Source organism: Sinocyclocheilus rhinocerous, unplaced genomic scaffold (genome assembly GCF_001515625.1).
Source record: "Sinocyclocheilus rhinocerous isolate Xijiao unplaced genomic scaffold, SAMN03320098_v1.1 scaffold864, whole genome shotgun sequence".
NCBI classification, from domain to species: Eukaryota; Metazoa; Chordata; class Actinopteri; order Cypriniformes; family Cyprinidae; genus Sinocyclocheilus; species Sinocyclocheilus rhinocerous.
The window spans coordinates 1,816,325-1,831,955 of record NW_015645567.1 but is presented as its reverse complement, the minus strand read 5'-3'; the positions used below and the strand labels follow the sequence as shown (position 1 = coordinate 1,831,955).

The window sequence follows — 15,631 nt, the reverse complement described above, 5'->3', positions numbered from 1 at the left end:
TGTGAATTGCGTTTTTTTTTTTTTTTTTTTCAGTTTTGCGTTAAAATAAATTCTGTGCGTTTTATTTCTCTCCGCGTTTGCAGTTTGTTTGTGCCCGTGAGTTCACGTGCTGAAATGAGGAAACTCCACACTTATAACGTGCATTTGAAACATCTTCCCTTGTAATGACTTGTAATGAGAAGCGTTTCTAAACCTGCTGTCCAACAAAAGAGAACATTATAACATGTATATAACTTCCTTTTGTGATCTGATGTGGCTTCTTATCACAGAATGAGGCAGAAAATATATTATATACTGTAATAAAGTCTATGTCGATTAGCAGTGGATTATAAATATTCTTAATTATTATGAAAATACCCGAGATGGCTCGAAGAACACGGATAACCCATATATTGTCACAGTCCAGTGGCTTCATGTTTCATCATTCAAAATGTTTTCTTTTTATTCTATTTATTTTATTATTTTATTTTGAATCTTTTTATTCAGTTACAGCGATAGCTGGATGCCTTTGTCCATATTAGGGATTTCCTGGAATGGCATAAGTTCTATTATTTCTGTGATGCATATGTGGATTTTCTCCACATGTCTTTCTCCAGTGTACAGAAGTGTGCAGGAGTTTTTTTTGTTGTTAATTTGCTGTAAAAATCGCTTTTTAAATCGCAAAAAACACTCTGATGTGCCAAGCCATCGAAACCGAAATAATAAAAAAAACGTGGTTAAAAAAACCGAGGTATGTATTGAACCGTGGGCTATATGTTGAACGTCACCTGACCAAACCCGGAAAATAGGTCTCATCGCTTCCACTTGTCGGAGAACGTGTTAACAGCCGTAATAAATAATAGCGATATCTATGGATTTTTAAGATAATCAGTTAAACTAGCTAGCTGTTTTTATTGTTGACGTTTTATTTAATTTTTATATCTAAATGTTAGTGAAAAGAATAAAATTTAAAAACTTTTAGATATCAGTCCGCATATGTGATGGACATTGGTTATGATACTCTTTGAAGGCATCTTTAGTAAAACTGCTTCATATTTAACAAAGCATATGCCAAACGCTTGAATCGGAAGCGACGAGACCCATTTAACAGAATACAGAAGTCTGTTGCGCTTAATCTCTATTGTAGCATCCCTAGATGAATTATATATGAAGAAACCCCTCTGTTAAACCCTTCAGAATATACATAGAAATATAACTGTAAAGTTTGTTGTATGTGCTGCTGAAGTGGAGATTTCAGTCTCAGTGCAGGAGAAAAAACTCATTTTGAGAAAACGGCCTTTAAAGATATGAATTCTAATTTAAATCTACGGACACAAATAGATAAATAAAAATAAACACTTAAATGTATCTTTTAGATGTTTTCTTTCCACTAGTCTGAAAGATGAAATGTTAAGGATGCAAAATATGCCAAAATCTCAAGATTGAAGCTGTGTTTTTGCCTGTAGCGTCTTGCCTTAATAATAGTCTTTTATTCTGCCTTTTTCCTGTCAGGATGGACCATGACTGGCATGGCAGCAGGAGAAGTGGTCACCGCAGCAGACACAATGAGGATGAGGATGGTGAGAGGATCTTGGCAGATGTACCTGACCTACAAATCACTTTTTGATAAAGAAACTGGAGAGTATAAAATGTCACACCACCATGGACTCTGTTTGTGTTTTGCTCTGTGTCCCGGTCCTTGTTAGTTGTCATGGTTACTCATTGATTATGTCCAGGTTTGTCTCGTTATCGTCACTACTTCTGTTCTGTTCTCCTTGTGTGTTCATTGTCGGGTCTCGTCTCTGTGTAGCTGTTTTTGGATTGCCTGTACGTCTGCTGGATTTACCCTCTTTGGATTATTAAAGACCGTTTATTGATCGTCTTCGTGCTTGTTTACACAGCTAGTCGTGACACAAAAAGGTTAATAATAGGCTAAAAATTATTTCATTAATTACTATTGGAATGTTTTTCCACGTACACTTATGTTAATAATATTTATAATTTTTTAATTTATTTTTTTCCAATGTTAATATATCACAGAAACACATATAACATATAAACATGTATATATAACACATATTACGTGTAAATAAAAATAAATGTATAAAATACTGTAAATATATTTTTAAATCAGGGTTATTATAGTTGACTACAACTAATATCAACAAAAATGTCATTACTGGAAATAAAATAAACTTTAGCGGAAATAAAATAAAATATATCTATAAACTAACTTAAATATATACATGCATGTGTTTGTATTTATATATACATAATAAATATACACAGTATACACACATATATTATGTAAACAAAAACTTTTATTTTGGGTGCGATTAATCGCGATTAATCGATTGACAGCACTACTATAAACATATTTTATTTCAGCAACATTTCTCATTTTTGTTTAATTTAGTTAACTTGATGTGCTAAAATAGTTAAAAGTGAAATAAAATAATAAAAACTATATAGATATATTTAACAAATAAAAATAAAAAACTATAATGGTATCTCAATTATATTAAAATAACACGGATTGAAATACAATAGCTTATCTAAACTTTAATAAAAAAATTTAAAAAAAAAACAGAAGAAACTGATTCGCTGGAAAGGAATCATACTGGAGTGTGAATTATGCCATAAACACTATAAAATAGAAACTCACCTATTTTTTATTCTTTGGTTTTAGAGTCCGTCTATATTGGCGTTCCAGTGCCACGGGAATACAGAAGGAAGCGCAGACATCACAGACACACGTCACGGCATTCCCACGATCGGGACGGCCGGGAGAGACACCATAACCGCCATGAACACCAGAATCAAGAGGAACCATGTGACCCAGATGAAGGAGAGCAGGATTCAAACGAGCTCTCTGACATCAACTCCACCAGTGAGCTTCTCTTAACCTGTTATTATTATGCTGACGTAACAAAAAAGTTCTGCTAAGTAGATTAGTTCAAAAAATACAGTTCAGTGTTATTTAGTATCATTGAGATTCTGTTGGTTATTTTTTAACCCTTGTGTTGTACTGAACATCCTATTTTGGTGTTCCCATTTAAATGACTAACTTTTTGAAAAGTTGCTTGTAAATCTCTTATTATGCTATATGTGACCCTGGACCACAAAACCAGTCATAAGGGTAAATTTTTCGAAATTGAGATTTATACATCATCTGAACATTGAATAAATAAGCTTTCCATTGATGTATGGTTTGTTAGGATAGGACAATATTTGGCCGAGATACAAGTATTTGAAAATCTGGAATCTGAGGGTGCAAAAAAAATCAAAATACTGAGAAAATCGCCTTTAAAGTTGTCCAAATGAAGTTATTAGCAATGCATATTACTAATCAAAAATTACGTTTTGATATATTTACAGTAGGAAATTTACAAAATATCTTCATGGAACATGATCTTTACTTAATATCCTAATGATTTTTGGCATAAAAGAAAAATCGATAATTTTGACCCATACAATGTATTTTTGGCTATTGCTACAAATATACCCCAGCGACTTAAGTCTGGTTTTGTGGTCCAGGGTCACATATAATCATGAAATCTTGAATTCTTTTCTTTCAAGTAGCACAGGTTTTGTATTTCTCTCATTGATAGAAGCTTATGCTTCTTTGGAGTGATGATTTTGGTAATGTTCACTCAATAACTGAGGTGCCTACGATCAGTTAGTTCCGAAAAGAAATTCAAAACCTGTGCTAACTGAAAGAAAACAAGCTGATAAAAAGGTTGAATCCGAGATTTGGTAATAAATAATAATATAGCATACGGAGAGATTTATATGCAATTTTTGTATGAGGGTCATTTTTGACTGGGAACACCACAAGTATCACAAGGAGGGAAAAAATCCCCAAAAAGTACAAAAATTATCACATTTTTTTGGGGTAAGTTGCTATACTGTGTGAGCAAACTCAGGAAGTTTGTCAAATGCGATAAGAAAGATAAAAAAATGATCAAAACACAAAATGAGGGTTAATATTTTGAATAAGTTTTTTACTTTTTTAATTTTATTGTCCGTTTTTATGTACATTTTAGTTAGTTTTAGAAAAAAAATGTTTTATTAGTTATCAGTAATTATGATTCATTTTATTTCAGTTTTTGTAAATGAGAAATGTTGCTTTGGCAACTAGCTGAAATTAAAGTTACGTTTTTATATTTTATTTATTTTAATTAACATTTAGCCTATATTTTATATCACGTAACAAACATGTTTTTTTGTGGTTTTAGTTCACTTTAATAGCCCTGATATAGTTACTGCTTTAGGTTTGTTAGAAAATAACATGCATCCTTGAGAATGATTGATCTGAGGTTTTAGACTTAAATTCTGTGAGAGAGTGAGAGAGCGAGAAAGGGAGGGATCAGCAAAGCTGGAGAGGGAGAAAAACACTTGTTGGGCCTTTCATGCGTGTGGCACTTTGCCCTGCTTTAGTTTTCGGGAAAGAGCAACACTGCTGAGAAGAAAAGTTCAAGAACAAGAAGACACGCTCATAGGGAACGTGCATCTATAATGAGGGACGAGCACAGTTAACAGGTTCATCACAAAGAGGCGGAAATCAAAAGGAAGTGCGAGTGGACATTTCAGAATTGTATTTGTAGATCTCTTTCTTTCAATGAAACTTTAAACGTTGGACTTTCTGAAGGATGGAGCTGGAACAGCGTAGGTTGATGGGGTCCTTTAGTATTCAGGACTCGATACAGTCATTGGCGTCTAGTCTGGGCTCTCTGAGCACTCAACTGAGCAGCTGCGAGCAACACTGCTGAGAAGAAAAGTTCAAGAACAAGAAGACACGCTCATAGGGAAGGTGCATCTATAATGAGGGACGAGCTCAGTTAACAGGTTCATCACAAAGAGGCGGAAATCAAAAGGAAGTGCGAGTGGACATTTCAGAATTGTATTTGTAGATCTCTTTCTTTCAATGAAACTTTAAACGTTGGACTTTCTGAAGGATGGAGCTGGAACAGCGTAGGTTGACGGGGTCCTTTAGTATTCAGGACTCGATACAGTCATTGGCGTCTAGTCTGGGTTCTCTGAGCACTCAACTGAGCAGCTGCACAGGTACAGTCACAAACGCCATCATTGTCTTATTTCCTTACTTTTGCTGCCAGTTCTTCCTATTAGCTTTGTCCTGGAGAGTTTCTCTCTGGAATTGAGGTCCGAGCACATTTGGTTTGGAGTTTGACACTGCGAGATCATGACTTTGCTGAGTCTATTAATCTATTAGCAAGTTTTTTGCTGATCAGCCATCACTGAATTCACAAGGTTGGTTGATGATTGTAAGTTTAAGGACAGTCCAAATATTTTGCACCCTTGTGACATTTGAGCACATTTACCTGCAAAGTTCATTTTTCTGTAATTAATTAAATAAGTATAAATTATTTAAATGGTAAACTACATCAGGATAGCACTTATTGTACCTCCTTTTTGCAGATTTTCTTTTTCTTTTTTTTATTGTATAAAAGTAATTTGTCCACTGTTACAGAATTAAAAAAATTATAAAACCACCAAACAAAATGAAACAAAACATTTTGTTTTTAAATAAATGATTGTATTATAGTAATTTGTTTACTGTTATTATATTAAGAAAATATATATAACAACACAAAAACAAAAATATTTGAGAATAATGCCAATTACAGACAAATTCAGAAGTAAAATATTTGCATTACAATAACAAGAATTTGAGGGAAAATGTTCTTAAATGACATAATAACGTCGCAGGGCAAAAACATGAATGGTCCTAAAATAGGCCTTTTTTTAAACAAAATATAATGTATTCTTCTTAATTGCTTTTTTCTTTAATATGCAATATGAGCCACACATCAAGTTTAATGCGATTCACTCGTTGCCATGTCCATATTGTCATGATTTAAATGCAGTGATTAAATTGTGAAATACATCAAAATCCCCAAGAATGCATTTCAGGAAAGGGATATTCCTGTACGTTTTTTTCTGAAGAAGAAGAAATCAGGATTTTAAAATGAGTCCATCAGTGTTCAGTCTGAAGCGATAACTCACCTTTCCTCTCTATTCAGTGCATTTTTGAAGGTCAGCAACTAAAGATATGACTGTATTGTTGATTAATCCTATGGCAATGCATATATCAACAACCACCTTCTAATATGTCGAGACTCCATCGGTTTAATTGATTAATCAAAGTGATTCAAGTGCGTGAGCTATAAATAAGCCGCTGCGTTGTACTCTACTCTGCCTTGGCATTCTACAACCACACGTATTTGTGATTGTTACTTCAGGATTAGAAGGATTACATGGAGAAAAACACCCACGTGCTAATAATCCCGAAGAAAAGCTGGAGATCGAGAGGAAGGTCACAACAAGATTGTCATGCATGGGCTCACAAACACCGACTTGCACCATTAGTTTTGAATAATTTGCGCTAAACATCAGAGTTAATGCACATGACATTAGATTGTGAACAGGTTTTAGTAGCCCACACTGGAGCTTCTGTAAGTTTACTTTACCTAAAATATAGTGTGGATGAATTTGATTAAAGCACTACAGGTCTGTTGATGTTAGATGTTGATTCTGGCATCGTGCATCAGATTAGAATAAGCCACTGTCACATGGTTATTCTAAATTAATCTACCAAACAAATTATTTTGAAATGCTTTCAGATATCAGCCTGCTTTACGAAGAGATTTATGCACATTTCGACAGTTCAAGATATTTCTCTTCAAAGGAAGATTGTTAAGATATTTATCTTTAAACAATATTGTTGATTTGATTCTGACTTTATATGTCGCGTTATCGGCTGACGCGTGAATCAAGCTGAATTCAGAGCATTCTCAGATCTGAAAGCTCAGGCTTTTGAGATCAGATTCTCGTTTTGATGAGACACATGTTTGGCGAAGAATGATGATGGGATCATGGCCTCGGGAGCCGTACATCATAATGGTCCTGCTCTGTCATATTCAGATTTCATTTCAAGCGGGTCAGCACAGGGTCAATTCAGCCTGAGCCGAAGGCAAAACATAACACCCAGACTTATACGTCATACAGTCCAATAGGCTTCTGTTTATAATGCGAAGAATCAAACCCGTTTGTTCAATTAGGAGGTGTTGAGCTATAGCCTATTATTATTGACCTCTTTTGCATGGACACGTTTGCATTTTTATTTGCTTACTTTTTCATGCTTAATTGCTTGCAATGTTGCTTGTTGGATAAAAGCATCTGCAGTTTCTTTTCAAAGTTATATGATTTTCCCATTGCAGTTTATGAAAAAATCTAAATTGTATTTGTTCTGGACCAAAGCAAGCGAACTAGCGGACTTTCCTGGTGTGAATACACCCTTTAATGATACTAAAATAACACTGCAGCCTTGATGAGCATAACAGACTTCTTTCAAAAACACCAACATATCTTACCAACCCAAAACTTTAATGGTAGTTTACATATTAGATAACAAGGTCTCTTTTGATTTGGAGTAAGCAAGTATCTAGCAATGCCCTAGCAACCACACAGAACAGCCTAGCAACTGCATAGCAAGAGGTTAAGAACCATCCACATCAACCTAAACTTCTGACATCGAGTTTATACATTGAAAAATCTAGTTTATTATTTATAGCATAGTAGAGAGAATACATGAAGTGATGTGGAAAATGAGGGAGAGGTCAAATCAGGAACGGTTGCAAGCAAGATTCAAACTTCCCTCACCCACAAGACTCGATGTATTGTCATGTAAACTAACTTCTGATGCTTGTTTTGCTTAGTTGCATTGCTCACATACTATATATATACTACAAATATTACTCTTGCATTTGAAGGTAAATGTATATCTTTGTAGTATCTTAAGTGTGTGTGTGTGTGTGTGTGTGTGTGTGACAGTGTCTCCTGCTGCAGAGAGACTACGCCACATCCTCAGAGAGGAAGATGAGCCCACACCCACCCTCTTCACTGAGATGGACACACTGCAGCACGAGGGTGGGGAGATGGAGTGGAAAGAGTCGGCCAGGTGACACACACACACACACACACTGAAGCCCTTGTGGCATTATTTAAAACATGAAAAGGTATGAGTTGAGAGACTCATCCAATCCTATTAGCTTTGTGCCTTAATGTCAGAGTTGAGCTTAATGACTTCCAGTATTCATTTATTACATTTACATTTTATCCAAAGCTACTTTCAAAAGAGCAGCAAAAGCAATTTGTCAAAGAGCCAACAATAATCATAACAGAAGAATATTATACTTTAGAAGTTATATTGTGTCATTTATCTGGCCCTCGTGACAGTCACATTTATATATTAACATCTATTCATCAATTTGCATTTCTGTAGACATGGTTTTGTTACTTATTTGAGATAACAGAGATAACTTCTGTATTACATTCTGCATATCTTAAAGGTACAGTAACAAAAACACACAGTAACACTTTACAATAAGGATCCATTTGGAGCATTAGTTGACATGAACAATAAAAAATACTTGTAAAGAATTTATTAATCTTCAAAAGTTCATGTCAATTTCTAAATGTACTAATACATTATTCAAATCTAGTTGTATCTGTTAATATTATTTAATGGACCTGACATGGAACTAACAATGAACAGTTTTATTACAGTAAATATTACAGTTTATAACAGTATTTTATTAACTAACATTAGCAAATATAAATAAATACTGTAACAAGTATATTGCTCATTGTTATTTCATGCATTAACTGTTAACTAATGCAGCCTTATCGTAAAGTGTTACTTTTTAAAAGGGGACTTATTGATTGTTGCCATTATTCCCAGCCATTTAATTTACACATTTAAAAACCCAAAAGCTTTTCATCCATCTGCTGGTTCTTGGGAAAAAAACTGTCAAGGTAACATTTGTAGAGTCGCATCTTCTGTGTGTTTCATTAGGTGGGTTAAGTTTGAGGAGAAGGTGGAGGAGGGTGGAGAGAGGTGGAGCAAACCGCATGTGTCCACGCTGTCTCTGCACAGTCTGTTTGAGCTGCGCACCTGCCTGCAGACGGGCTGCATCCTGCTGGACCTGGAGGGCTATTCACTGCCGCAGATAGTGGGTCAGTGAGAACTACAAAAAGAGTAAAGAACAGACCCCCATTGAATCTGGGATCTGGGATCACAAAGATCCCAAATTCTGATTATTAATATTCCATTTTATAAACATACACTACGGTTTAAAAGATGTTTATTTGAAAGAAATCAATACGGTTATTCAGCAAGGTTGCATTAAACTGATCAAAAGTGACAGTAAAGACATTTATGATAGATTTCTATTTCAAATAAATGCTGTTCTTCCAAAAAAGAACTTTCTGTTCATCATAGAATCCTGAAAAAATGTATAATGAAAAGTATTAAGCAGCACAACTATTTTCAACATTGATAATAATCAGAAATGTTTCTCGAGCAGCAAGAATGATTTCTGAAGGATCATGTGACACTGAAGACTGGAGTAATGATGCTTTGATCACAGATATAAATTTCATTTTCAAAATTTTCAAATAGAAAATTGTAATATTTCACAATATTACTGTTTAAATTTTTTTATGAAATAAATGCAGCGTTGGTGAGCAGAAGAGACTTTTAAAATGTAAAACTTTCAAAACTTTCAAAAATCTTACAAATCTCAAACTTTTAAAAAGTACTTTATATTGGCTAATTTGATTATGCTTCTAGCTACTAATAAGAGTGTCTGTTTAACATATTTTACTAAATTTAAATATATTCCTCAGAATTCCACACAGTTTCCATCCGAATTAGCACACATGATGCAAAGAAAAAAAGTTTAAAAAATTTCGATTCGAAAATGATAGTCGAAATTGTTGCTCAAACATTGATCTTTTAAACTAAAGATATTTAATAGGGTTTTGAGATATGTTTAATTGAAGTATTAACTTTGTGTCACATGTTTCTCATACAATTTCTGAGAGGAAATAAAAACAGAAACAAATGAGACTTACTTCACATACAGTAAGACTATAGATCTGTTAATATAGAAGGCAGTGTGAATCATGTTAGAAAATCTGAGCACAGTTTGAGATATTGGTGAGGGAAAAAAAATCACACATGTGAGATTACTGGAGTCTTTTCCTCAGGAGAAACATCTGAGAAGCAGGAGCCATCCATATGCTCCATAAAGGGCCGTCCTTAGCTGACGCGGGGCCCGTTCGCCATGGGGCCCGGTGCGACCGCACCAGTTGCACCCCCCTAAGGACGGCCCTGGCTCCATATAATCTCATTGCTGTCTAGGAAAAACAGCTGAGACCTAATGTGTGATTTTTTTATTTCCAATGAGTTTTTCCTGTGTTATTTAAAAATGTGTTTTTCTGCCTTTCACAGATGACATCATTGAAAAGCAGGTGCAGGAGGGTCTTATAACTCCAGAGATCCGTGAGAAGATCAGTTTTGTCCTCTTGCGGAAACACCGACACCAGACCAAGAAGCCAATCCACCGCTCGTTGGCGGACATCGGAAAATCCAGCCCCTCGAGTGAGTGTCCGCTATCTTACCTGTCCCACAGTCAGTGATTTTCCCAGGATTCCCTGTCTGTTCTCTGACACTTGTCTTTTCAAATCATTTCTTATGAACTTTTTTTTCTTAAAGTGGTCATATGATGCGATTTCAATTTTTCCTTTCTCTTTGAAGTGTTACAAGCTCTTGGTGCATAAAGAAGATCTGTAAAGTTGCAAAGACTAAAGTCTCAAATCCAAAGAGATATTCTTTATAAAAGTTAAGAGTCAGCCACGCCTACCTAAAACGTCTACACAGCATCACAGTATGGTAAGGGGCGTAACATTTCTGTCACACGCTTGAGGTATTCGGCCAATCACAACGCATTGGATAGCTGGCCAATCACAGCTCACCTCGCTTTTTCAGACCGATGAGCTTTGTAAAAATCGAGGCGTTTCAGAAAGGCGGGGCATAGAGGAGAAACAATAATGTACAGTATGTGGAAAATAATGTGTTTTTTTAACCTTAAACCGCATAAACACATTTCATTACACCAAATACACAAAATAATGTTCTTTTTAGCAACATCATATGACCTCTTTAAGTTTCCACTTTGCTCTTTTGCCTGTCCTGCCATCTTGATCATGTCGTTCTCTGTGTCTGATCTCGGGTCTGCATCAGACCGCAGTCCGAACCCGAGTCCTCGCTCTGGGTCGGGTTTCCATCGCTCCACTGAGGACCTGCGAGCTCATCAGAGCGGCGGCCTCAGCAAACTGCGTGAGTCTGGCCTTCTGTGTCTTCCCCCTTCCATAGATTTATCTACAACTACTTCCGGATCTCTGGAATTTCTAATAACCGTCTCAGGTTTTGTCGCTTTAAATCACCAACTCTCATTAAAAATGCTAATTGCAGTCAGTGTGAACACCTTTTAACCTCACATAGCATCATCCACACACTTAACTGCTTGTAGTTGCACAAGAAGGTGAGCAACATTTCTCCAAGTATGCAGCAGTGCGTTCCTGCCATTGTTCTGAGGATTAGAGATTATTAGAAAGGTCTTGACTTTGGTTTTCCATTCTTGTTTGTTATGATTTGTTTCTGTACTCTGGGTACTTTAGGCCAGAAAAACAACATTGTTTTTTCTTGTCTCTAAAGAAAAGTTACTAAAACGAATGTGTCTTCTTTTTTTTTTAAGTGTACTAATGCAATATGTTTTTTTGCAGTACCTTTTAAAAAACATGATTGCATAAAATATGGACTTTCCAAAACTTCTCAAGCAAATGTGACATTTAGAAGTTTAAGATGTGTGGCACATGAATTTTGTAATCATAAAATCACATGGTATATATCAAATTAACACGGCATTACCATCTGAATCTGATGCATAATGATTTGTGATTCATTTGTTGCTATATTTGGCTTTGCCTTTGACAGTGAAATCACATCAACACAGAAATTACATCAATAATCTATTTAATTTTGTGTTATTTTAGTATTATTTATATTCTATTCTATTATTTATTCATATTTTGAATTATATTTTATTTTTATATTTTCCATTTTTATTTTAATTTTAGTTTTAGTAATTTAGTAATTTTAAATATTTCTATTTAGATTTAATTTATTTTCATTTCCATTTTAGTTTTAGTAATTGTAGTACTTCTGATTTAAGTTATTTTACGTTATTTTAGTTTTAAGTATTTTTTTTACCATCTACTTTATATTTTGTTATTTTTCGACTTTATTTCTATTGATTTACTAGTGTTAGTTTTAGTTAACAATAACAAAACTGATTAAATTGATAATCAAAGTGTTTCATCTGTGCTTCTCAGATCCTTCTCAGTGCCGCAGTATGAATGATATTTGCGTCACACCCAGCACCGACCAGGTATGGCATTTTCCAATTAGTATTCCAGGACCATTGCTGTTTTTTCACATGAACATATTGAAATACACTGAAAATTTATTTATTGATTAGCAAAGAGTAAACAGGATGATTTTAGAAACAAAAGCACTGCATCAGGGGTCTTATTTATGTGCGTTATGTGGAAAATTTATGCAGGGTAATATTCCATATAAGTCACTCAAATGCCGCCAGCAGTTGTTTGTCTTTTTGTAATGTTTTCTTCATTTTAATGTGGTGCAATAATGAAAAGCAAAATAAGAAATACACAGTAAAGCACTTAGTTTTGCCAAAGTATTTTGAGGCCATTGCAGGGCTTTAGTGTTTGTGCAAGAAGGGTTGCTGGTGCCGCTGCTCTCGGCTTGCTAGACTTCAAAGTGAGCCAATTCTGAGTCCACTTTAATGAGTTTTTTTCTGCTTAAAGTGACACCCATGACTCACTTTCATGTGTTCACTGCCCTCGACAGGCTTCATTTATGCCTTACAGGAGCATGTGTCAAAGTGGCAATATCAAGTGGCATTTGTTTTCAAAAAAAGACAGCACAAGCACATTTTTCATGCTAATCAGTTTGAGTTAAGTTAGCTATGAGGAACTGACTTCATGCATCCACTAAAAATCAGGTGCTCCAGGTAGTTATTGCAAGAATGTGAAATTAGTTCTGAGAAAAGCTGAGAAAAAGAGAGAATTTCCACTTTTAAGTGAGACTTAAGTGTCCAAATGTCAGTTTTGATGTACATATATATACACCGTAACAGCAGCAAATGCTCTGACAAGAGGAAAAACAGGGTCGGGACATGAGAAAGGAGCTTGTTTATTCATTGCAGAAAGTGAATTGACTCTGAAAGTGGCATTAAAAGATTAAAAGCTGATTTTGACCATAAGCACAGACCATTCCATTTGCCACCGTTGCCAAGTGGCTGTTTTCATTGGATCACGTGGGTGCGTTTGCATGCTCGGTCTTCCTGCTGTGATTGCATAGCTTTATTGATCTGCCATTGGAAAAAATGAGGCACTTCCCATTTCCATCACATGCAGGCACATGGAGCTCATATTGATACTGGTATCATGAATGAGGCTGTTGTGTGAACTCTTTCCAACATGGAAATTTCATGACCTACGCATCTCAGCACTTCAGACCATGTGGTCTAATTAAACCCACTCATCCGTGATCCCTAACTGGATTGTTATTCCAACCACCAGCTGAAGAATAAGTTCATGAAGAAGATCCCCAGAGATGCCGAGGCATCTAATGTGCTGATTGGAGAGGTGGATTTTCTAGACAAGCCATTTGTGGCCTTCGTACGTCTGGCTCAAGCCGCAACGCTAGGAGGCCTTACTGAAGTCCCTGTGCCAACAAGGTGATCATCCCAAAACAGTCTGTATACGTTTTTTTGGCTGTTTAAATAGCTAATAGCCTTTAGTTTCACAACACAGTCTGACAAAACAACACTTGTTCCATAGGTAAAGCAAAAAAACAATAAATTCCAGACATTTCAGTCACAGAGACCCCAGCAAATTATGATTGTACATTAAAAAAAATAATAATAATAATGGTTACACTTTATTTCGATAGTCCACTTTAGACATTGTACTAAGTAACTATTTTTTTTATATTTTTTATTCATTTTACAGAAAGAGAAAGAATAAATTTTAAATGTGTATTTGCTTTACGTTTTAATGAAAGACTATGTGGATTTTCCAGGTTTCTCTTTGTGCTGCTCGGTCCCAATGGCAAAACCAAATCCTACAACGAGATCGGTCGGGCCATGGCTACACTCATGGTTGATGATGTAAGGGAAAATCTCAGCAATTCTGAACCCTAAAATTAAGTATCATCACAGTATTTTTTAGCAAATCTGTCTGTATCTGCCACCATATTTAGCTGTTCAGCGACGTGGCCTATAAAGCCAGAGATCGTGAGGACTTGATTGCTGGGATTGATGAGTTTTTGGATGAGGTGATAGTTCTTCCTCCTGGAGAATGGGACCCCAAGATCCGCATCGAACCCCCGAAGAAACTGCCTTCAGCAGAGATGAGGTATTAAATCACGAATCTACACTACCATTCAAAAGATTGGGGTCAGTACATTTTTGAAAAGAAATTGATCTTTTTAATTCATCAAGAATGCATTAAATTGATCAAACGTGACAGTAAAGGCATTTATAATGTTAGAAAAGATTTAATAAATAATAACGCTGTTCTTCTGAACTTTCTATTCATCAAAGAATCCTGAAAAATGTATGATGGCTTCCACAAAAATATGAAGCAGCAGCACAACTTTTTTCAGCATAATAATCAGAAATGTTTCTTAATCAGCATATTAGAATGATTTCTGAATGATCATGTGACAGTGAAGACTGGAGTAATGATGCTGAAAATTCAGCTTTGCATCACTGGAATAAATAATATTTTCAAACAGTTATTATAAACTGTAATAATAATGTTTACAAATATTAGTATTTTTCATCAAATAAATGCCTTTGTGAGGAAAAGAGACTTCAAAATCATTAAAACGTCTAAACGGCCCAAAACTTTTGAACTTTACTGTATATTTGCAGCAACATAATAGAAATATTATGTTTATACACTGCATTGTTAAAAATATGGAGTGAAATATATTTTGTAATCTAAAATATGTACTTCATGTGGTAGAATCTAAATTAACTGGCTTTAATCAAGTAAAAAATATTATTTAGTATTGATTCGGTCATATTAAATATTACCTTATAAAACGGATAGTTCCGGTCCTTGATTCTGATTGGTTGAGCCGCGTTCGAAGCTGTTGTAAATTACTCTACAAACATACACCTTTGTTTACTTTGTGTGTTGCTTGGCAACCACTTTGTTGCAACCACAACTGTTTCTGAGGAACTACATTGTTTGGTGGAAGAATACTGTTTTTATTTATATCATTACTAGGGGTGCTCCAATCAGGATTTTTGAGGCCGATCGCCGATCACAGAAAGCAGTATCTGCCGATACCGATACCGATCTTTTTAAAGCCTTCTTTTTATCATTTATAACTATTTATAGTGATACTCCAATCAGGATTTTTAACACAGTAGACTTTAATAATATGCATTTATGGTGTAATTACTACATTTTCGTGTCAATCCATGTTCATATTTACTGCAAACAATGCGCTGTTACTTTAATTCAGCGCTTGCAGCGCAGCAATACACTCAGTGTGGAAATGATCTCTGCAGTGCTGCAGATGCACCGATCCTGAACGCACTGCCGGACCGCAACCGTGTGCAGTGAACGCTTTAATCTGTTAACATGAGCGTGGAAAAAATACGCACCACATACGCACTGCAAA

The 15,631-nt window shown here is 35.3% G+C and overlaps 1 protein-coding gene across 8 annotated transcripts in view; it reads left to right on the top strand.

The window, feature by feature from the left end:
* The window catches only part of LOC107706806 (electrogenic sodium bicarbonate cotransporter 4-like), a 35,966-nt gene that overhangs the window by 3,993 nt on the left and 16,342 nt on the right, over positions 1-15,631 (top strand). For 5 of the 8 annotated variants that reach the window (XM_016510638.1, XM_016510639.1, XM_016510636.1 and 2 more), the window contains exons 2-11: positions 1,492-1,559; positions 2,669-2,869; positions 7,834-7,960; positions 8,858-9,018; positions 10,298-10,447; positions 11,090-11,185; positions 12,241-12,296; positions 13,513-13,670; positions 14,015-14,102; positions 14,195-14,349. In XM_016510638.1, coding sequence (XP_016366124.1) covers positions 1,493-1,559; positions 2,669-2,869; positions 7,834-7,960; positions 8,858-9,018; positions 10,298-10,447; positions 11,090-11,185; positions 12,241-12,296; positions 13,513-13,670; positions 14,015-14,102; positions 14,195-14,349 — 1,259 coding nt within the window. In that variant the 5' untranslated portion in view covers position 1,492. Of the gene's footprint in view, positions 1-1,491; positions 1,560-2,668; positions 2,870-4,751; positions 5,047-7,833; positions 7,961-8,857; positions 9,019-10,297; positions 10,448-11,089; positions 11,186-12,240; positions 12,297-13,512; positions 13,671-14,014; positions 14,103-14,194; positions 14,350-15,631 lie in introns of those variants that run through there. The other 3 variants (XM_016510642.1, XM_016510637.1, XM_016510641.1) reach the window with 2 other exon arrangements.